At 35.6% G+C, this 22370-nt stretch overlaps 2 protein-coding genes across 10 annotated transcripts in view; one reads left to right on the top strand and one right to left on the bottom strand.

Moving 5' to 3' along the window:
• MTREX (Mtr4 exosome RNA helicase) overlaps positions 1 to 4121 on the bottom strand; it is a 164428-nt gene extending 160307 nt beyond the window's left edge. Inside the window, exons 1-2 of one of the 2 annotated variants that reach the window (XM_077117151.1) lie at positions 4001 to 4121; positions 3676 to 3919 (exon numbers count right to left, since the gene is read on the bottom strand). In XM_077117151.1, coding sequence (XP_076973266.1) covers positions 3676 to 3803 — 128 coding nt within the window. In that variant the 5' untranslated portion in view covers positions 3804 to 3919; positions 4001 to 4121. The remainder of the gene's footprint in view (positions 1 to 3675; positions 3920 to 4000) is intronic. The other variant, XM_077117152.1, reaches the window with a different exon arrangement.
• DHX29 (DExH-box helicase 29) overlaps positions 3927 to 22370 on the top strand; it is a 48699-nt gene continuing 30255 nt past the window's right edge. For 5 of the 8 annotated variants that reach the window (XM_077117147.1, XM_077117146.1, XM_077117145.1 and 2 more), the window contains exons 1-8: positions 3929 to 4455; positions 11256 to 11329; positions 12567 to 12680; positions 13496 to 13625; positions 15941 to 16086; positions 17012 to 17140; positions 20571 to 20697; positions 21372 to 21530. In XM_077117147.1, coding sequence (XP_076973262.1) covers positions 4275 to 4455; positions 11256 to 11329; positions 12567 to 12680; positions 13496 to 13625; positions 15941 to 16086; positions 17012 to 17140; positions 20571 to 20697; positions 21372 to 21530 — 1060 coding nt within the window. In that variant the 5' untranslated portion in view covers positions 3929 to 4274. Of the gene's footprint in view, positions 4456 to 11255; positions 11330 to 12566; positions 12681 to 13495; positions 13626 to 15940; positions 16087 to 17011; positions 17141 to 20570; positions 20698 to 21371; positions 21531 to 22370 lie in introns of all 8 variants that reach the window. The other 3 variants (XR_013157971.1, XR_013157972.1, XM_077117149.1) reach the window with 2 other exon arrangements.

Raw genomic sequence — 22370 nt, 5'->3', positions numbered from 1 at the left:
TCTAAGAGTGTAAAAAAAAAAAAACAGTGAAAGAAAAAACAGACAAATGGGAACTCCTTAAGATTAAGAGTTTCTGCATCTCAAAGATACAGAAGATACACCTTGCTAAAAAGGTGAAGAGGAAGTTAACTCAATGGGTGAAAATATTTGCAAACATATCAGATAAAGGCTTGATATCCTACATACATAAATAAATTATACATATCAACAAGAGAACAAACAACACAATTATAAAAGAGGATATGAATAGACAATTTTCTGAAGAGCAAATACAGATAGCTAAAAAGCACACAAAGTGATGCTTATTTTCATTAGTTATAAGGAAAATGCAAAACAAGATAACAATGAGATATCACCTCACACCTATAAAACTGGCTGCTACTAAGGAAACAGAAACTACATATTGGAAAAGATGTGGGAAATCAGAACACTTATTTACTGTTGGTGGGGATGGATAATGGCGCAGCTGCTGTGGAAGACAGTTTGGTGACTCCTCAGAAAACTAAATATTGAGTTATCCTATGACCCAGCAATACCACTACTTGGTATATACCCAGAAGAGATCAAAGCAGTGACAGGAACAGACATTTGCACACCAATGTTCATAGTGGTACTATTCACAATTGCCAAAAAAAGATGGAATCAATCCAAGTGCCCATCAGCAGACAAGTGGATAAATAAAACGTGGTGTATATACGTACAACAGAGTATCACGCAGCAGTAAGATAAAATGTGGTCCTGAAGCACGTGACAATGTAGATGAACCTTGAGGACATAATGCTGAGAGAAATAAGTTAGATACAAAAGGACAAAAACTATATGACTTTGCTATTATCACTCTGGTGAAGGTAATCTCAGCGTTTACACTATAGAAAATAGCAGACGAAGTACACCAAAGTTAGAGACAGAGGAAGCTATCCAATGAGATTGAACCTAAGGAATGGATAGAAGTGATATTAACTAATTAGCGGGTTGTAAGTAACAACGATATTGAAGATGACTATGACTAAAAGGAGATACTTAGTGCCATGTATCCCACAGATTAAATCTACAATTAAAAATAAGTTCTCGCGTGAACTATTACAAAGGTTCAATAGTAGACAAAGAGTCAGTAGAGCGATATGGGGGAAAACTAAAAATGCATGCTGTAGTCCACAACACCAAAGGGAACTAACTGGGGGAGGGGGGACAAGGGATAAGGGGCAGTTTTTATCTGATAGTTGGTGACACTGTGTCGGTTCTTTGCCGCTATGGACCAATGAAAATTGTCTAAAACTGAGAGTACTACTGACCGTAGGCCAAATGAGGATACTGCAAGACATGGTTTGTTTCTTTTGGACATTATCCAAATGCCTAACAGACTGAGGATGCCAAAGGGTACAATGACCAAGAAGCAGAATGGCAAACTGTGATACACTTATATGATCAAATATGGCAGGGCTACAAAAAAGATGCCTAGAGGCATGCAACAAACCAAATAAATCTTGGGGACAATGTGTTTTGCAAAATAAGTCAGAAACAAAAGACAAGGTCTCTCTCAAAAAAATAATTTCAAGAAAACAAGAGCCTAGATTGTGGGCCCTAATAGCAGTCACATTTGGTCTGAACTGTAGACAAATTTCTGGATTCTGAGAAACTGAGCTATATGTGAATCATCAGCTGGTATTTCTCTGAAACTCTGAGTAACTCTGTGACACCTAAGACCCAGAAATGGAGGGCTGCAACCCTGAAAGTTGGCATAGCTACATATAATAACAGTTAAAGTAACCAAAAAAAGAGATCAGGCCTCAATTAGAGTTTAAAACGAAGCCAGTCTGGCTAGGTCTAAGGTAAATTAGAATGCAGGGTAAAAGATGATAACATATATACTATAGACGTTCAGCTACTGTATGAGACCTAAGGCACAGAGATTTATTATGTCTAAAACCTAAATTTTCAGTAACACCAATCAAAATCAACCTCTCTCAATCACTCATTACAACAATCCAAATTCTTGGAGTCCAGAATGGGAATGAGGTCTTGTAATTCTGTTTATCTTCATATAATACCAGGATACATGTCAGACTATGGTGGATTGATAATTAAAAAGTGTTGGTACAGTCCCTTTGAGGGTCCACAGGGGGGGAAATCGTTGTCCTCCCCACTACGTGGTACATGACATGCAGAAGTGAAAATTCCCCTGACAACAGGGAGCATGATTCCGAGTGATAATTCTGGCCCTGGTATCATAGGATTGACAATGCCTTCCTGACTAAAAGGGGAAAAAGCGGTGTAACAAAATAAGGCATCAGTGGCCAACAGACATCAAATAGAGTCACAAGACTATTTCTGAGGCTACTTTTACGCAAGCTACAGTTGGATAGGACTAACTGCAATGGTCTGCTAAACCCCAACACCAAAATACATGTCTGTTGACTCTTAACAGGGCTCAACTGAAACTCTATAAAGGTTTCATGCACTAAGTCTGCATTCCTGCAACCTATAATTCCTGGGGGGTTCCTAGGTCAGATAAATCCAGAGGGACCAGCCTTTCTACGATTATCAATTACGTTCCCCTATTCGTTAGTGTCAACACCCCTTCTCAACATGAAAAAGTGAGAACAGGAATTGCTTAAAAATCACTATAGATTGGGAGAGCCATCAGAGGAGAAGGAGGTGGTAAGAAAATAGGATTTAACCAATGAGTATGGCTGCTGAATTACTACATTAATATTACTTCCAGCTTCTAGCGTTTTAGAGCAGTTAGAAGGAAAAATCTGAGATGGTGGAATGGTAGTACATGGTAAACTCGGATCTGTTCTGTAATTACTTACTTAAGCATGCTTTGAAATTTTTGCTTTTTCTTTCTTTCCTGTGATATACATTTTACAATAAGAAACGTTAAAAACATTGTATCTGTTCTATCTCCTTACCTAGAATGAAAATTCAGAGGGCAAAACCGTATCTAATTTAACTCAAGCATCTATTAAGTATATCACCCAATGCCAAGAGTTAAATTTTGCTGATTATACAGGAACCAGCTTACTTTATCTAATTCAAGTTATTAGTTTTTCCTTGTGTGCTAGAACTAGTGTGATATACTTCTGGGAATTACAAACATCAATCTCTAGATAAGTTCACACTGTCTGACAATTTCTCGAAAATTGTCTTAAAACTCCCCAAGTTTACAATGTGCTAAGCATTGCCAGGACATTGCACGCTTTATCTTCTAGGCAATATTATCACCCTTTTTAGGACGAGAAAACTAGACGTTGGTTAACTTTTCCTTCTGTGGCTATTGGCCCCTTCCCCTCCAACTTACTTATCCGAAGCGTCTTAAGCTTCAAAGCTTATTAAAGTCACTGTCCTGATGCTGGGAATACAGACCCCAAGTGGTATTTTGTCTACCATTAAGACCGCTACCGCGAAGACGGAGTGGAGTCGGCGACGCAGGAGTACACGAAATGCAGCGGTGGGAGTGCCTGTTGCCTGCGCGGGACACCAGGGAAGTTCAAGAACCAGCTTTCCCAAACCAACAATCTTTCTACTTCCCTCTCCAACCTTTGTTTCAATCCCTCCTTTCCCTCCCTATGCTACTCAAAATGTACCCTACTTCCTCGGTCTCTTCTTAAAAGTCGTGTCGTCTCCCCTCAGTATTGAGAGAGAAAAAAAATTCATCTCGGACGTTCTCCTTACCCGGTCTTGTCCGCAGACCCTGGCGGCCCCTTCCATTTCCCCATCTCCTTATCTTTTTTGGTTCCGGCCGCTGTGGTCGAGTCATCCTCGAAGACGCTAAACAATTCATCGCCAAAAGCGTCCGCCATCTTCCGGCAGCTGCGTCTGCTTCCAGACCCGAATCCGCCGAGGCCGACTCTCGCTCCTACCCACGATGCCCCGCGATCGCACCGACTGTGACGCCAGGTATAGGTTCAACGGTGGCCTGTGGGAGGCAAAAGTGGTCGAGTCACGCGACCGCCGGAAATTTTTCCCTGATTCCTTTTTCCTTTCCGACCTTCCTTACCACTAGTGAATGGGCAGCTCTAAGGCTAAACAGGAAGCGTAGCTCGCGCGCGGTACAGGGACTCCACCACGCGGCTCAAGGATGGTACCTGGAGGGTAGTGAGGCGGTCGGAGGTTTTAGACCAATTGCGAGGCAGCGCCGCCCACACCAGAGAAGCCCGGATGGAGATCGCAGGGTGGCTGTGCCGGGGCGGGGGACTGTAAGTAGCTTTCACAGGCTTGTGGTGGCGTTACCCTGGCTTGGTCCGACAGCGATCTTCTGCTACAGCTGCAACATGGGCGGCAAGAACAAGAAACACAAGACGCCGGGAGGTGCGGCGGTCCGGGCAGCAGTGTCTGCTTCCAGAGCCGAATCCGCTGAGGCCGGCGCTGCGGGGAAAGTCCAAAATAAGAAGCCTGTGGCCAGGCCGCCCCCCACCGCTGCCACCAGCTCCAAGGATCCTCGAACCAAGCAAGGTACGAGCTCTCGCCCGGCCCTAAGCTTTCCGCCCTGAAACGCTGCTGCTTGTCCCGAGGAAGGAGCCTTCAGTCCCGCGACTATGGAGTGCTTCGGCTTTAAATCAGTCTAAGCTGTTTGGGGCTCTAAAGTTCGAGCTGTAGCCTTGCTGCAGCCTGATCTCTCCCTCTTAACCTCTACCTTATCTTCCTCTGAAAACAAAGTAAGAACTGCATTGGCTCTTATTTCATCAGGAATTAGTCCTGAGCCATCATCGCTACTAGTTGGGCTAATGCAGGAATGGGTAGTGTGCAGAGGACCTAACCTGGAGACAGCCCCATGTTCTACCTGCTCTACATATCATGCTGTGCCGGTACAGCGTGTCCATATGTTATGGAAAAGTCAATACTTAGTAAGAATAACAAGTTCTTACACACTGAATATCGGTGTAAAATTATCTGCGGTTTTTACCGCAGCCATGTATTTTGAATATTTACTGTGTATTTTACGTGAGTGTTCAGGGTGGGTTTAGCAAAATAAAGCACAGCACCTCTCACGGAGCTTGCCTAATGGGGGAGATAGGCATTAAATATCACACAAACATATTGCTCTGTAATTGATGAGCTCCACAAATAAAAACCGAGGGTAGCCTAATATTTACTAGGAGGAGGAGGAGGAATCATGGATTGTCTCTTTGAAAAAGTGATAGTTAAGCTGAGATCAGGAAGGATGAATGAGAGTTAACTCTTAAGAATGGCAGAAATAGTATTCCAGGTAGAGGTAACAAACAGCATGTGTAAAGATTTTGAGTTCAAGAAAGATCTTGGGTCTCTGGAGGAACTCATAAAATCTAAGCAGTGCCTAGGAGAAAAGAATAGGAGACTGAAGAAATAGGTAGGTAGGTATCAAACTTTTATCTAGAAGATGGATAATACTTCTTTACCTTGCAAAGCTATGAATACGTAGAATTTTCCCTTGATTCTCTGTAGCATTTTTACTCTGTGAATCAGCCTCTTTTGGACTGGGTCATTTCCTGACTGTCTTCTGAATTCTTTCAATTCTCTGAAGTCATTTTTTGTATTTCTTGATTTCCCTTTGCCCCAAAGTGTGAGCCTTCCCCAAGGTGTCAGCCCTTGATGGTATGGTTCCCTCTATTCAGCCCTTCTAGAAGAGGTCTTCTATTTCCATTGTTTCTATCGTTTCCTTTGTAGATGAATCCTCAATCAACATGTATGCCTGATCTCTCTTTCAAGCTCAAGCCTGTCATTTCTACATTTATGTGAACTTTTTGGCATTATTTTTTGCAAATATCTCAAATTCAACATACTAAACAACGCCTCTCTCCAAACTAGTTTATCCCTCTTGTTTCTATTTTACCATATTCTTATTTATCCAAGGTCAGGAGTTACTTTGATGCCTTCCTTTCTTCCTCACATACAGTACGTTGCTGAACTCTGTACAATCTTCATTTACATATATTTTATATTTGCCTTTAACTTTTCATTTGTACTGTTCACACCCTAACTGAAGCAGTCATGAATTCCTGTAGTACTATCAGAGTCTTTTAATCGGTCTCCTTAGTTCAGCTTTTTGTTTTTTAACCTCCTCCAGTCTGTCCTGCATGTCGGCATGAGGTTGATCTTACAAAAACACTTTTGTGGTTGTAGCACTTCCCAGGATAAAATCCAGACCATTCAGCCAGCATACAAGCCCCTCTTTCCAGCCTTTTTGCTAATTATTACATTCACCTGTAGGAAATCTGGTGGCTTTTTCCCTGCTCCGAATGCAGCCATTGGCTCTCATCTCTTCATGTGTATTCTTTCCATTTTCTCTTCATAGAATTCCATCTATCTCAAATCCATCTACCAAAATCCTGTGAGACCAACCCCAGGTGTCAGCTTCTTTTTGAATTCTTCATGATATCCATAGCTCATTTATCATTGTTTGAATCATTCTTTTTAATATCTTAATATTGCCTTATGTGAGGAATTATACATTTTATCTCTCCTACAAAACTATAGGAACTGTTTCATGGTTATGTATTAACATCTCCCCAATATTTATCCCAATTCTGTATAGATAGTCATTTAAAAATTTCTTGGTTAATTGTTAAGAGAAGATTCCAAGGAATTAATAGAGCCAGGATATCAAGAGAGAAGAAGTTGGAGAGGTTATCTACTAAATTTGTGGAGAATTTTTAATAACTGAATTAATATATATAGCTGTAAATAAAATATTGTTGCTAAGCAAGTTGACAAGTATCTTTTGGTTTTTCTTTTTTCTATTTGGCAGTTTTTAAAATAACATGTAATAGGCCTATGTAAGGGAAAAAAGCTGGGAAAGTACACAAAAAGCTATTATCTCTGAACCCTTTAATGTAATTGTTCTACTTCACTTCCATCTGTCCCTATCTTTCCAAACAATTAGATGAATTATACATGGTAGTTTATCAAAATTGTTCTCTAATCTAGAGGTAGAAATTCACCGTTGCTTCCAAATGCCCTTGGCACAATTCTGGATATTCTGCCACTCCTGTTTTTTTATTTCATTTGTTCACCAAATAACTTTTGAAGAGCTGTACCAGAAAAAAATTCTAAGCACTGGGGATACCACGGAAGCAAAACAGACTGAGAACCCTTCTTCCAAGGAACTTAAATTATTTGGTGGGGGAGGTGAAAATAAACAAGTAAAATCTCTTCTATATTGGATGGTAGTAAGTGCTATCGTGTTTAATAAAGCTGGGAGAGGAATAGGGAGGGAAATGAGGAGAGGTTCATTTTTAAATAGAATCATCAGGGAAGGCATCACATAGTAGGTGACATTTGAGCAAATGTGGTTGGTGATAAAAGTTTGATTCCTGTAACTAGGTGAAGAGCCTTTGAGGCAGGGGATTTGAGAAACAAACTTGACATGTTCTAAGAATAGCAAGACCTTTCTCCATCTTTCCTCTTCTGTCCTCCCAACCCTCTACCCCCATGCGTTTCTTTCTGTTCCTTGCTTTTGCCTTATAAGTACCACTGCCTTTAGCTTAATTAGCAAGGCTGCTTTATCAAAAGAGGTTGAATCAATGTTTTTTTACAATGAAAGTATTATGTTTCTGAAAATCTTTAAACCTGAGTTGAGACTTACAACCTTTAAGGGAGATTTAAGCCTAGGGGACTCATGAGCAAACTCAGAAAAGCTGTTATAAATATGTTTAAAAATGAAATAATAGCGGTAAAGGCCATAAAATCATGTCATGATAAAAAATAAATGGGATGGGGGAGAGGGGCTCTAAATTGATTTAAAATAGGAGTGGCTTCCCGAAGGAGACATTAAAGCTCAAATGATATGAAGCAGCCACATATTGTAGGATCTAGAGGCAAAGAGTTTGAGGTGGAGGGAACTACCAAATCAGAGGCCCTAAGATGGGAATGAGCATGGCATATTGCAGGAAGAAAATTTATATGGTTGGAGTGGTGAGAGAGAGGAAAAGTGTTAAATGAGATTGGAAGTCTAAGGAGAAGACCAAGTACAGCAGGAAGCTGGGGGGATTGAAGGGAGGGGATGAGAATTATTGTTGTATGTGGGAGAGACCTGTCTTGACTTATATTTTTAAATGATTGGTTGAGTGGCTTTGGCACTATGTACTTCCTCACAGACCCTGACCACTCAGATTATATCAATTCACTCTCATTTATTCTCTTGGCACCCTCTATGTCCCCATCATCACTAATTTGGATTAATTAGTTGCTTAATTACTCCACCAGAATATAAGCTCCATGAGGACAGGGATTGGGTTTTATTTAACACCAGAGTTTCTGTTTGTATCCTTGACTAGTTAACCTTTTTGCAGATATACATTATTCGTCAGACAAGAATCTGTCTCATACAATTCTCACATAAAGTTAGTAACTCAAAATGAATGTCTTAGTGATGGTGGATTAGTAGCATCATTGTTTCATATAAAATGCAACATAATATTAAAAGAATATGTTCTAAAGGGAAGAGTATTGGTCATTAAGAAACTGGTTCTGGTTGATGCTTTTTTTATTAGCTGAGTCATCTTGTTAAATTAAGCTAAAATCCCTTAGTTTTTCTGTGCCTCAATTTAATGCAATAATTATATTTGAGAGCCAGTTATATTTGTTGCATTGTTCCATGAACTTTTGTTTATAAAACTGAAATGTATAGTACTTTTGTTTTGTGGGTACTGCACACTAACACTTCCAGTCAGACTTCCATTGACTTCCACTATCTGAAACAGAAACCCACATTTTATGAGAAAGGTCTCTAAGCAGGAAGAAAAGAAGCTGTCACAAATCTTATGCATTTTACCTAGCAAAAGAGTAGGAACCAGCTTTCTTTCTCCTATTAATCTAGAATTGTTTTTAAAATTAGGGATACTTATTTAACAAGTCTGAATTATCTGTTTTCTTTTGACACCTTCACTTTTTCCTAGGTCAGAGATCAGAAGCTGGGGGTGGGGAGATGCTAAAGGGTGACATTCTGAGAATTCGCAGCTGACAGTAGAGGAGAAGAAAGAATCACCAAATAGAAAATTAGAGCAATCTTGGACAGTTGGGTAAATAGCAAACTAAGCCTTTCAGTACCCTCTGCAAGCCTTGGCAGAGTAATAGCTACTCATAAGAACTAACTAAAAACTTTGAATTTTGCTTATTATACTTTGTACTATGACCAGAAATATAAAACATTTTAGAAAGATTTCCATCAAGAATTGTTAAAGTGAATTTTAAATTCTGGGATTTTCAGTCACACTGGTTTAAAATCATAGTTAGTATATGAACATGTTTTAGGATGAATTTGAAAATAAAGGGGTCTTAATTGTTCAATTGATTTAATTAGTTATCACCTCTATAGTAAGGTCTCATTATTGTTACAGTTCCTCAGGATGTTGATTAAAATTAAAACATGTTCACTATTAGAGACCCTGATTGACACCCAGTGAATGTGGCAGTAAGACATATAGATTCCCCTGCTGATTTTTGAGGACTCAAGCTCTTCTCTTATTTGCCCTCTGAAAGTTTGCAGAGTATAAGCTGACCACAAGGAAGTGATATGGTTGGAAGTCTTAGATGGAGTGGTTGGAGGAGACAAATGAAAATTTACTGCAATCTTTTCAATTTACTAAATCACAAAAAAGCAAAAACAAACAAATACACAAAATGGTATTTTTAAAGAAAGTTCTGATCTCAACCTCTGTCACTAAAACATCCTACTTTGAACTGTTTCTTAGTATATTCTTGGTAATGGACTTTTGCTTGTACTCATCCATCTGTATGTTTAAAACCAGAAGTATCACTGGGGCCGCCTCAGTGAGTGTGGGAGCCTCTAAAACTCTGTATGCTAAATTTGTGAGTGAACCTACTGTAACTGATAAGACTTACAAAATAAAGACTACTCACATATATGCTCCTTTTTGGCTATTGACATGAATTTATGATTGAGGTTATTAGAATTAAGGTAACTGCCAAGACTAGAGGATAAAGAAACTGACCAAACTGTCAGAATTGTTACTCTCTTTTTTTATTCCAGGTAGCCTTGGCATAACAGTAATTCTGGGAACCACAAATGTCCCTACTTTAGGTGGCCCAAATGTAAATGTAGTTACTTTCAAATATTACTCAAAAACTTTCTTTTGTCCAATTATATAAACTAGTATCTTATGTCCTTGACTTTTAAAGCCATAATAAGTAACCCTTAAATTTAATGTTTAGGTTGCCTTTCTTAAAGTGAATTGAGAAAATAAACTTTCCTTATTTTAAGGTTTATGAAAGCAGAGTAGCTAGGTTTCATAAGATGCTAGAAATATTCTGTTACACAGCAGTGGTTCTCCAAGTGTGATTCAGGGACTCCAGGAGGTCTTGAGAGCATTTTGGTGGGACTCCTTCAGGTCAAAATTGTCCTCATAGTAATAATTACGAAGATATTATTCACTTTTTCATGCTCAGTTTTTCACTAGTGTGTAACTACCTGATGTATAATGTCACAACAAATTGAATGCACAAGTGAGACATTAAAGATATTTGCAAAAATGGAAAATAATGTCAGTCTTCTTAAAAAATTTTTTTTGTTTTGGTTTGGAAAATATAGTTATTTTCACTAAAAGTGTTATTTATGTTAACATGTAGTAGTTTTATATTTTTAATGAATTAACATATTTTTAATTTTTCCTTTTAGTTTATCATATGATAAATATCAGTAAATATAACCCACATAGGGGTTCTCGGTAATTTTTATGAATATAAAGGTGTCATGAGAACAAAAATTTGAGAATATTTATTCCTTCTTGGTTACTTGTTGTTGGGGGACTGAAAATATATAGCCTTTCTATCAACTAGAACAGAATTGATAACCTGCAACTCAGTAGACCATAGGAACTCTCACTTTCTTTTTCCTTAGCATCCCACCCTCAGTGAGGAGAGCTCTTCAGAATTACCTGTCTTCTTTGCCAGGAATTTTATATCCTTCTAAGGTCTCACTTTACCTAGGTGCCAGGAGGAAAAGTATCTGATTAAAGTAATTTATTTGAAAATATTAAATGAAGATGGATTTATTCTTATAGAATATATAGGCATTTGCATTTTTTGATAGAATGTATTTTATGAGATGCTGATTAATCTAGAAGAATGCAAATTGGCAAAATGTTTTAGAATATTTAAAGGGAGAATTACTAGCTACTATATTGGGTTACTGGGTGAAGTGAAGAGAAAAGCATAAATCATATATTTAATTTTTAGCAATCTTTGAGGAAATTAAATAGCCCTAATACATATTAATCATTAAATTGCCTTTACTATTTGTTGTCTATTACACACAGGTCCGAAAATGTATAGTTTTAATTCTGCAAATGATTCTGGTGGTCCTGCAAATCTGGATAAATCTGTTTTAAAAGTAAGTAACCAAGATTTTCAGTCATTTCAAGAAATGTACTCTTTGAAAAAAAAGATCTATTCTTAAATATGAAATAATGGTGGGAGTTTTAAATTTTCATAAGTAGTATTCTCAGAGCTAGTTTATACCTAATGAAAGTGAACTATAACACATATGCTGAAAGCTTTTAAAAATTAGAGAAGTCCAAAATAAAATTAAAAAAAAAAAATTAGGGAAGTCCAAACTTCTAAGCATAGCAAACATATTCTGTCAGATCTGACCTAGTGTACCTTCCTAACCTTCTCTTCCATTACACTTTTCTTCTTACAATTTTAGTTCATGAAACATCTCATTGTTCCCCCACATGCCATGTGATTTTGTGACTCTAAGCTTTTGCCCATGTGTTCCCTACCTGGAATACCCTTCTCCATTTGTCACCTCTGTGGACCTCTGTGAAGTCTTTCATACCTCACCAGGCAGATTTTCTTGTTTCATCAACATTTCATATATCTTTTTAAATAATTACCATGCTGGGTTATAATATCTTTTTTGTATATGTTTCCTATACTAGACTGTGAACTCTTCAAGTATATTTTTCTGCTTCCGTAGTAGTAGGCATTCAGTTAAGAAGTAATAAGGAAAGGAGGGTATTTTTGTAGGTAGATGCTTGTTTGCTTTTAATTAAATTTGTGGAAACAACTCAAGAAAAACATGTCTGATAGGAGAAATTAGGAATGAAGCCAAAAGAATTTATGTAACATGAGTATTAATTACTGTTTATATAGGTTTTTTTTTAATTTGATAGGTACCCTTTTATTGTGACATTCATTCTTCCAGGCTTTGTGCTTGGACTCCTTACACATTAAAGCAGATTTGGGAGCTCCATTCCCAAGAATTCTGATTCCATAGGTTTAGGGTAGGGCCTATGTATCTGTCTTTTTGAAAGCAACTTAAGGGTGGTCCAAGGACAATGTTTTGAAACAAATGGCTTGGAGAAGCTTTATAAATGGATTTTTTTTCTCACTGTGTATTATCTTGTTGCTCTTTCTGTATCCCATTTTTTCTTAAATATAAATTAAGAATGTGGTCAAATGAATGATAGTCCAAAACAACATGATTATTGTATTTGATTTTTGCTGAGATTTTGGGATTGGTTGAGAAGGATATAGAAAAGTGTTACTTGCTTTTATTTATCTAATCATTGAATAATATTTAAGCACTTAGCTTCTATTTGATATGATCTTTTTGGTCTCAACAGGTAGTAATTAATAACAAACTAGAGCAAAGGATTATTGGAGTGATCAATGAGCATAAAAAGCAAAATAATGATAAGGGAGTGATTTCTGGGAGACTTACTGCCAAAAAATTACAGGTATTTTCCAAATTTTTTCAATTCTTAGTTCTTTAGTTCTTAGTTCATGGAGTATTTTTAAGACAGATTCACGCAAGATAAAATTACTTTTTCAAGTTCCATTGAGATTCCATATTTCCATCTGTAAAAACTCATTAAAATGGTGATATGAAAACTAAGTTACAGTCCACAAATTAAATTATATTATTGTGGGCGGGCCACGGTGGCTCAGTAGGCAGGAATGCTTGCCTGTGATGCCAGAGGACCTGGGTTCGATTCCCGGTGCCTGCCCATGTTAAAAAAAAAAAATTATATTATTGAGCATCTAACATGTTAGGCCCTATGCTGACACTTTATTTACATTTCTCTGACATAACAGTCGTATGAGGTAGGCATATTTGGCCCCATTTTTTTAAAAAAGGAATTGAGATTTGGAAAGGTTACATAATTGCCAAGGTGTTATTCATTAGTAGGGAGTAGAGTCTGGATTTGAACCAATTCAGCATGACTCCAAAGGTCATGCTTTAGAAAGTACATTAAAATGCCTTATTTTCACATATAAAAATCATAGAAAAATGACTGAAAGAAAATATTATATACTATAAACAGTGACATCAGATGGTGAAAATATGAATAATTTCTCTCAGTCCATCTTTTCATTTATCTATACTTCCCAAATTTTTAGTACAGTGAGCACATTTGACTCATAACTAAAAAAAGGATATTTTTGAAATTATAATTTGTTTGAGTTTCTAGTTTAAAATTAATGGGGTTATAAATTAGTAATGAAAAAAGAAAATTGACAAAGGTGACTTTTCTGTATCTTCCTTGTATAGGATTTATACATGGCTTTACAAGCATTTTCATTTAAGACTAAGGACATTGAAAATGCAATGACTGACACCCTCTTACATGGAGGTGATCTTCATTCTGCATTGGATTGGCTTTGTTTAAACCTCTCAGATGGTAAGCAACATTATCATATACTCCTTTCATGTTTTGAAATAGTTTCAGTATATGTGGTATTTATATCAAGTTTTTGACTCAAATACTTAAATTTTTTTCAGTTATAGTTATTTTTTAACTGTTCTTACCTTTTCTCTGTTCTTTTGAGTATATTCACCTTAGACATTGTGGTCCATGCAAGGAAAAATTATATTTTTTTGTGCACTGCTTTCATTTGTTGGTAGACATTTTACAATGCATCTAATACAACTCATAAATTCTCAAAGTTTGTTAATCCTTATTAATAAGGAAATTGGTAAACCAGAATGCAAAGTATATTACATTAATATGCTGTATTTCCATTTTTTTAACTCTGCTAGGGTAGTTGCAATTTCTAATTCCATGAATTTGGACTATGAATGATTTAGTCATACATGTATTTTCAAGCCATACATTTCCAAGGATGACTGTTATACCAAAAAGGCTGTGTTTCTGTCCCTCCGACCTATTAGGCTGTATCTCCTGATTTTTGGTTCAGAAAATAGGACAATCTGGCCTTGAATAAATAATATTTGATTATGCAGAGGATCAATGTTGTAATCTTTGGCAAGTACCTGGAGTGCAAATAGCTGGTGTGACTATGACAGGCAAACAAAGAGTGGGAAGGGTTAAGATCTTTTTATGAAAAGTTAAGAGCCTAACATGGTGAGGGTGAAATAGAGGTGGGCTGTCTATCTTCTGATGTGTGGCCACTTTTAGTTTGACAATAAAACCAGGTTCATCACAGGATTTCTATTCTTAGAAGATGAGGGGTAGAAGAAAATTAGGTCCTCTATACCTAGGCCAAAGCTGTTTCAGATCATTTGAATATAAATGTTTGAGAAAGAGATGTCAAATAGCCTTGCAGGGTTTTTTTTAGCCCTATCGCACTAGGTTCTCCAGTGATCTACTAGAAGTCTTTTTTTGTAGTCACTAAGCTAGATATTGATACTCTTTTTTTTCATAACTCCAAGAAATTTCAGCTAGGTAGAGAACACAGACTACTCTCCTTATGAGTGATTTGCATTTTCTCCTTCTTCCTCTATCTCTTCTCTCTCATTTCCAGTTGATAGGTAGACCTTGAGAAAATCAATAACAGCTCTTTCTCATACACTGCTGTTGGGAACAAACATGGTATATTTAGCCTTTCTGTAAGATTCTTTCGCAGAATGTATGAACCAACAGTTCTGCTTTTAGGAATTTATCTTAATGAAATAATGATGTGATAAGGTTAATTTTTAAGGATATTTATAATAAGCTGGACCTCATAATGTGTAAAGTTCTAAGCATAAAATAAATTTATTGTGGCAAAGTTCAGAGTGATCTGTTGGTTTAGATAACTGAATTTATCAAAATTTTCTGAGATTAATGAGCTAGCATTTGAACATTGCTTTATTATAGAGAAATGTTATTTGCATGATTTATATGAATTATCATATAGTTGGAAAACAGTAGATGTTTCTTGCATTGAGTTGAAGTGGCATTTGACCTGCTCTGTTGAAGATAGCACTGAAAGAATTTGTGTGAACTTTTCTCTTCCTACTTAGCTAGGACATTTAAGAGTAGAAGTAGAAAACAGAATAGAGTACAATAAAAGTAGAAGAGATTTGCAGCCACTTCTTAAAGAAAATTTGAAAGATATAAAAAGAAAGCATCTATTTGAACTTAAAGAGTATTTTTACTTAAAGAATAATTTGAGAATAAGAGGTTTAGACATATATTCATATGCAAAGAATAGCTTAGTGTTTGGGATGTTTTTGTGATTATTATTTCATTTTGCTTTTGATAGTAGCTTTGGAATTACAGTATTTTGTTTCTTTGTTTTTTTTCTGATTATAGAATTAATACATGTGTAATAATTAAACACAATAATTAATCAAAACCCAGGAGAGTATAAAAAAATAATAAAAATCATTGGTGATCCTACCACTCACAGGTGACACCATCACCTTGATATTTCTAGCCAGTTGTTCTGTGCATATTTTTTCAACATATACTATTTTATATTATTCTTTTTTCACTAAACTTATAGCAATTTTTTTGCATTTCATGAAAAAATGTTTATTATATAATAATAGTGAGATATTTGTATTCTGGGCATATGGTAATGTTTCCAACTGTTTTTCTATTGTTTTGTGTCTAGTTAATTTCTAATTTCTCTCTCTGAAATTAATGATGTATTAAGTATTTCTTATGAATAAAACTATTCACATTTGGAATTGTTTCCTTTAGACAGATTCTTACTAATAGATAAAAGAAACCAAATTTACTTTTAACATAGTTTCTTTTATTTTAAGATGCACTTCCTGAAGGATTCAGTCAGGAATTTGAAGAGCAACAACCTATAAGTAGGCCAAAATTTCAGTCTCCTCAAATACAAGCCACTATTTCACCTCTGTTGCAACCTAAAACCAAAAAACAGGAAGAAGATGCTAAGATTAAGGTAATTTAAGAATTTAATATTTAAAATTGTATAAAATCAGAATGAAGCACATGTAGCAGTTCATGAGTATAAATATTAAGTTGGTTTAACATTTCTTATTAAAAATCACTAATGAATTTGTCAGAATTTTCGATCAATGTCTACTTCAGTTATCTATTGCTGAATAACAGACCATCCCAAAATGTAATGGTGTGACCCAACAATTCATTATTTCTCATGATTCTGCAATCTGGACTGGGCTCAGCTGGACAGTTCTGCTGGTCCATAAGGTATCTGCTAGGACTGGAACATCCAGAATGGCTTCTTACATGACTAGTGGTACATCTGGGATATGTTGGAATGCCTAGGGCCTGGCGGACTAAACACCCCTCTCTTCACATGACTGGTTTGGGTTTTCTCACAAACTCAGTTTGGTCAGACTTAACATGGTATCTGGTTTCCAAGAGATAAGCCCTAATGTAAAAATTTTTTTTTGATCCTCTACTTGTATCCCTCTTGCTAACATTTCATTGGCTAATGTTCCAGTACTTGAAGCAAGTCTCCTGGCCAAGCCTAAGTCACTGTGAAAGGGAATATAGGAAGATGTGAATAATGGGAGGTGTAGTTCATTAAGGCATTATACTTAAATACTCTACATATCATAAAACATTTATGGAAGCATCATCCTCATAAAGCCACTCTTATTTTTAAGGAAAAACACTAGTTTTTTCCCTTAAAACAATATCCTTTGACTTCTTTAAGTTGAGACATCTTAAAGTAATGTTAAGTTCATTTCATTTGCCCCTCACTGAACGATGAAGAGTATAATTTTGAGGCTTATGTGTCTGCTATCTTAGAATGTAAGGAAATTTAGAAAGTAGTGACAATAAGTTCTGATACCTTTTACTAACTTTGGTTTTTCACATATTCTGTTTTCTTTCTATAGCTGAAAAAGGAAGAAAAAAATAAGGAAGTAAATATGAAAGAATGGATTTTGCAGTATGCCGAACAACAAAATGAAGAAGAAAAAAGTGAGAATTCTAAAAGTTTAGAAGAGGAGGAAAAATTTGACCCTGTGAGTAGACATTTGTATTTGGCTTCCAGCTAGATATTTTTAGGCAAGAAATTTAACTTTTCTGAGACTTAGTTTCCTTATTTACAAATTGGAGACTGACTGACTTCTTGGTGAAAAATAAACAAGATGACACTTAGGAAAAAACTTGGCACAGAATAAGTGTTCAGTAGATGTTAATTACATTTCTCCTATATTTAAAGAGATAACCATCAAATATTTATTGAATGAATGTTATGTTTAAGGAGTATGTTGAATTCTTTGTGTAATTTTAAAAAAAAGTACATTCCTTTACAGAGTAAATCCATAGTTTGGCTAGGGAAAACAAAGACATTGCAAGATTATCTAAAAATACAAGGTAGAAGTTTAAATAAGTAACAGCCAGAAGTTTAAATAAGTAACTGCCGGGGTCACTGAAATGTAAAGTGTAATCAAAAGCGGGAACCTTTGATAGGAAATTTGAATTAGATTATCCAGATAGGCTGTAACCTCTGGAGAATCCAATTAGTGGAGTAACAGGGGAGGGACCTGCGTGCTAGGCTTAAGGTATAAAATCTGTGACATTCTGTCTCTTGGTGCACTAGCCATGACATTTTGGTTGAGCACCTGTTCTTGCAAGATCATGAATAAATCCTTTTCTTCTCAAAAAAAAAAACAAGGTGGAGAGGAAGCGCACAGGTGGTTCAATGGTAGAATGCTCACCTTCCATGCAGGAGACCTGGGTTTGATTCCTGGACCATGCACCCAAAAAAAAAAAAAAAGAAGTGAGAGGAAAATACAAGGTAGAGGATACACTGTTAAATGAAAAAAAAAAAAAAAATCCCAGTAATGGAAAGAAAACATTGACCATAGATATATTTGACAAAAGACTTCTATCCAGAATTATATAGTTGGACAATAGCTATGTTATAAAAATAGATATATGAATGGCCAATAATCATGTAAAAATTTCTTCAACAACACTAGTCCTCAGAGATATAAAAATGAAAACTATAATGAAATACACTATGTATCCATCTAATGGCTAAAGCATAGATCAGTAATACCAAACATTGGACAGGCTATGGAACAACTGGAACACTCATACTGTTTGGCATTTCTCATAAAGTTAAACATAAACTTATCATGTGACCCAACAATTCCATCTAGATACTTACTTAAGAAAAATGAAATCATGCCTTCAAAAACAGTCTTGTAAAAACAAATGTTCATATAGCAGCTTTATTCATAATGTCACTATTTTATAATCATTGCAAGTAACCCAAATAACTGTCAACAGGTAAATGGGTAAACAAAATGTAATGTAATTATACTGCATAAGCAATAGAATTCTACCCAGCAAGAAAAAGGAGCCAACTATTTCTAAATGCAATAACATGGAAGAATCTTAAAAATATTATATGATTAGGTTAAATTCTGGAAAAATAATCTATGCAGAAATCAATATATAGTGACCAAAAGTTGATCAATGATTGCCTGAGTCCAGAGATGGGGAGAGGAATGACTGTAAAGAATCACAAAGGAATTTTTTGTGTCAGTGGAAATGTTCTATATCGTAATTGTGATGACAGTTACATGGATGTATATATTTATCAAAGTCAATGACCTGTATACTGAAAATGAGTACATTGTATTATAGGTAGATGATACCTTACTTAATAAAGTTGTTTATTATTAAAAAGGGAGAAAAGAAGTCGCAGAACATCATGTCTAGAGTGATAAGCGCATTGGTGTAAAAGAAAAAATATGTATGCACACATATATTTGCATTCTGATATATGCAAGGAGAAATAACATATGAAGCTATCACTAGTATTAGAACTGGGGTAGTAAAGTAAGAGGGAGATTTCTTTTTTATATGTTTTTTTTTTAACTATGTGCCAATATTAAACTAATAGAAATTTTAAAAGTTTAAGTCTACCTTGAGTTTCAGAGAAAGAAGAGTCTTTTCTATTGGAGCATTAGTTCAATACTTCAAAGAAAGATGGCACTTAAAAGGTGCACAGAGTTCAAGTAGGCAAAAAAGAAGGATAGAAATACTGTCCAGATAGGTGACATCATGTGAAGGTTACTGAAGTGGAATTGTGCAAGGAGCCTTTGGACATTAAAAAAATAGATGAGATAAAGAAATAGAACGTATAGGTGAATACTGTCAGAGAGGAATGAATAAATTTGTTTAGCTGAGATTGTGGAGCATTTTCATGCCCAGAAAATGGGTTTGGCACATTCATTATTCATTCTGAAGAGCCACTAGAAGTTTGGGTGCAGGTGACTGACAAGAAGAATTTGACATTTTAGGAAGATTTTCTAGAAGTGTCCAAGTGGTTTGAAAATTGAAAAGACTGGTTCTAGGGGGGCCATGTTACTAGCTATTTTCATCAACTGCATTCTAAAATAATAAGAACATAGTTTGGAAATTGGACCAGAAGTGAGACATTCTGATGCAGGTATCAATAGAAATTGGTGATTTACTGAAAATAAAGGTCAGAATAAACCAAAGATGGCAAGAGATGCATAGGTGGGTGGACTGCTAGTGCAGAAATAGGAAAGATGGAAAGGAAATTATGTAATTTTGGTAAATTTGAGGAGGTTGCTAGCCCTTCTATTTGTTATTCCGGGTGTGTTAGCTTCTACACAAAATGGCCCCAGAATGCAAATACTTGTGCTTGCTTAGTTGCCTCTTTTCCCTTCCTTGTAACAGTTGTTTCATAACAGCATCGTATATGCCATCGTCTTCTTTATCCCTTGCTCTGCTGCTTATCTGCTGTCCCTTATAAGCCAAAAAAAAAAAAAACAAACCAGTATTTGAGTTTATTTTTTAAACTCTTTCTAGCTTTTGTTCAGCAGTCATGTCATAGCAGTTTTCCTCAGAAGCCATTTCTTTCTTGTTTGACTATCTTCCTTAACATAGTGGGAAAGGTAACTTTTAGATGTATATTATTAAACAATTTTTCTTTTTACAGATAGGAACTTATACCTTTTTTAAATGAGAGTAGTTGTAGGTATACAGAAAATCCTGCAGAAAGTAGAGTTCCCATAAACCATCTCCCTGCCACAATTTTTCCTATTAACATTTTTCATACTTTTTAATTCTCTTGGTTATTTTATCTTATTTAACACATTCAGGAAGTTTCATCATGTGGATCACCCTCATTATTTCACTACCATTTTTTAAATGGCTAAATAATATTTCTCGGTAGAGATGTACCATATTAATTTTCTGTTTTTCTGTTACAGTCATTTTTGCTGTAAAGATCTATCTACCTGCGAATCTACATATTTGTATTATTTCCCTATGAAAAATTCCTAAAAGTAGAATTTCTGGGTCAAAAGACAAAGTTAAAAATCAGAAATTTCAGTACAGTATATTGACCATGGATAAATTAATCTTGCTTTTCTTTTTATTTCCTTATAATCATCTTATTTGGAACAGAATGAAAGATACTTGCACCTTGCAGCAAAACTTCTGGATGCAAAGGAGCTAGCAGCTACCTTTAAACTAGAAAAAAACAAGCAAGGCCAAAAAGAGGTTCAAGAAAAAATAAGGAGGTTTCAAAGAGGTAAATACTTTTCAATTCTTAGAGGCATAAATGTAATTGTCCTTTTTTGACTTCCTGGGATTGAGATTGCCTCTTTTTAAAATGTCTGCTATTTGGCATTTTATACCAAGGATTGGCAAACTTTTTCTGTAACAGGCCTAATAGTAGATAATTGTAGACTTCATGTACCACATGGTCTCTGTCACAACTACTTAACTGCTGTTGTATCATGAAAGCAGTCATAGATAATACATGAACAAATGAGCACAGCTACATTCAATATAATTTTTTATGGACACTGAAATATAAATTTCATATAATTTTTACATGTCATGAACTATTACTGCCTTTTTACTTTTTTTTCCCAGCAATTTAAAAATGTTAAAACTATTCTTAGCTCACAACCCATAAAAATAAATAAATAAATAAATAACAACAGGCATTGGACCATGTTTGGCCTAAAGGCCATAATTTAACTGATTTATACCATAAACACCATCTTCTTCCAAGAAGAGGTAGATACAATTCCATGAGTATTTACAGTTAATGAAGCTGTTTTTCTAGGTCTTCCACATCTGTTAAATAATGTATTATAAAAAAGAAAGAATGCCAACTATTTTTCCCAACCCTCTTTGCAAAATAAAAGGTATAGAAAACAAATATATGAAACTAAACATCATCTTTTTTCTTGGTAGAAATGGAAACTTTAGAAGACCATCCAGTATTTAATCCAGCCATAAAGATTTCACATCAACAGAATGAAAGGAAAAAACCTCCTTTGGCCGCAGAAGGGGAAGGTGCTTTGAACTTTAACCTACTTGAAAAATCTTCTGCTCCTACTGAAGAAGAGAAAGGTGAAGTGAAAGAATTTAGTCCTAAGTGTAATTTTTCAATAATAAATGAAATGTAAAGGAATATGTAATTGTGAAATTATATTAGTCTATATTGCACCGAACTGTTACGCTTCCACAAGTTGTCTTGGAAAAATAACAATTCAGATAACTTGTTTGTATAGTAGTTTGTAATCATGAATATATTGCCTCAGCCTTATCTCTCTCCAGGCTACCCTCCATAATCCTCCCAGAGTTATCTTCCTATAATGCAGACCTAATTGTGCATTTCCTGTTAAAAACCTTGAATGGTTCATTTCCCGCTGCCTGCCCATGCAAAAAAAAAAACTTTTAATGGTTCTGAGCCTGCTGTCATCATTACTACAAGTCCAAACCCTTTAGTGTGATGTTCAAGAGTTTTTTGCAGTCTGCTGCAGTCTGCCTTTTACCATATTGCCAGTTTTTCACAGCTATATACTCCAGCCACGTCATTCTTTAAAACATATGTTATTTCATGGCTGCATGACTTTGGTCATCTTGTTACTTGGCCAACTTCTCCCTCACTTCAAGCTTAACTCAAAAGGCACCTCTTCTTTAAGCCCTCCCTAACTATTGCCACGCCACCAGAGGTAAGTAAAATAGTGAATTTCTTTTCCTGCATTCCCAAATAGATTATTGATATAGCTAATGTAATAGTTATTAGACTATGATGTAATTAATCTGATCCCACACTTAATTATCAGTTCTTTTAAGGGTATGAACCATGTCTCGTTCATCCTTAATCTCTGATTAAGGCCAGCTTGATGTCTGATATGGTGGCTACTCAGTAAATGTTTGTGGAATTAATCTAAATAGCTATAAATA

Source organism: Tamandua tetradactyla, chromosome 9, assembly GCF_023851605.1.
Source record: "Tamandua tetradactyla isolate mTamTet1 chromosome 9, mTamTet1.pri, whole genome shotgun sequence".
Lineage (NCBI taxonomy): Eukaryota > Metazoa > Chordata > Mammalia > Pilosa > Myrmecophagidae > Tamandua > Tamandua tetradactyla.
Note: the sequence above shows the minus strand (reverse complement) of the source record. Positions and strands in the feature narration are given on the sequence as shown.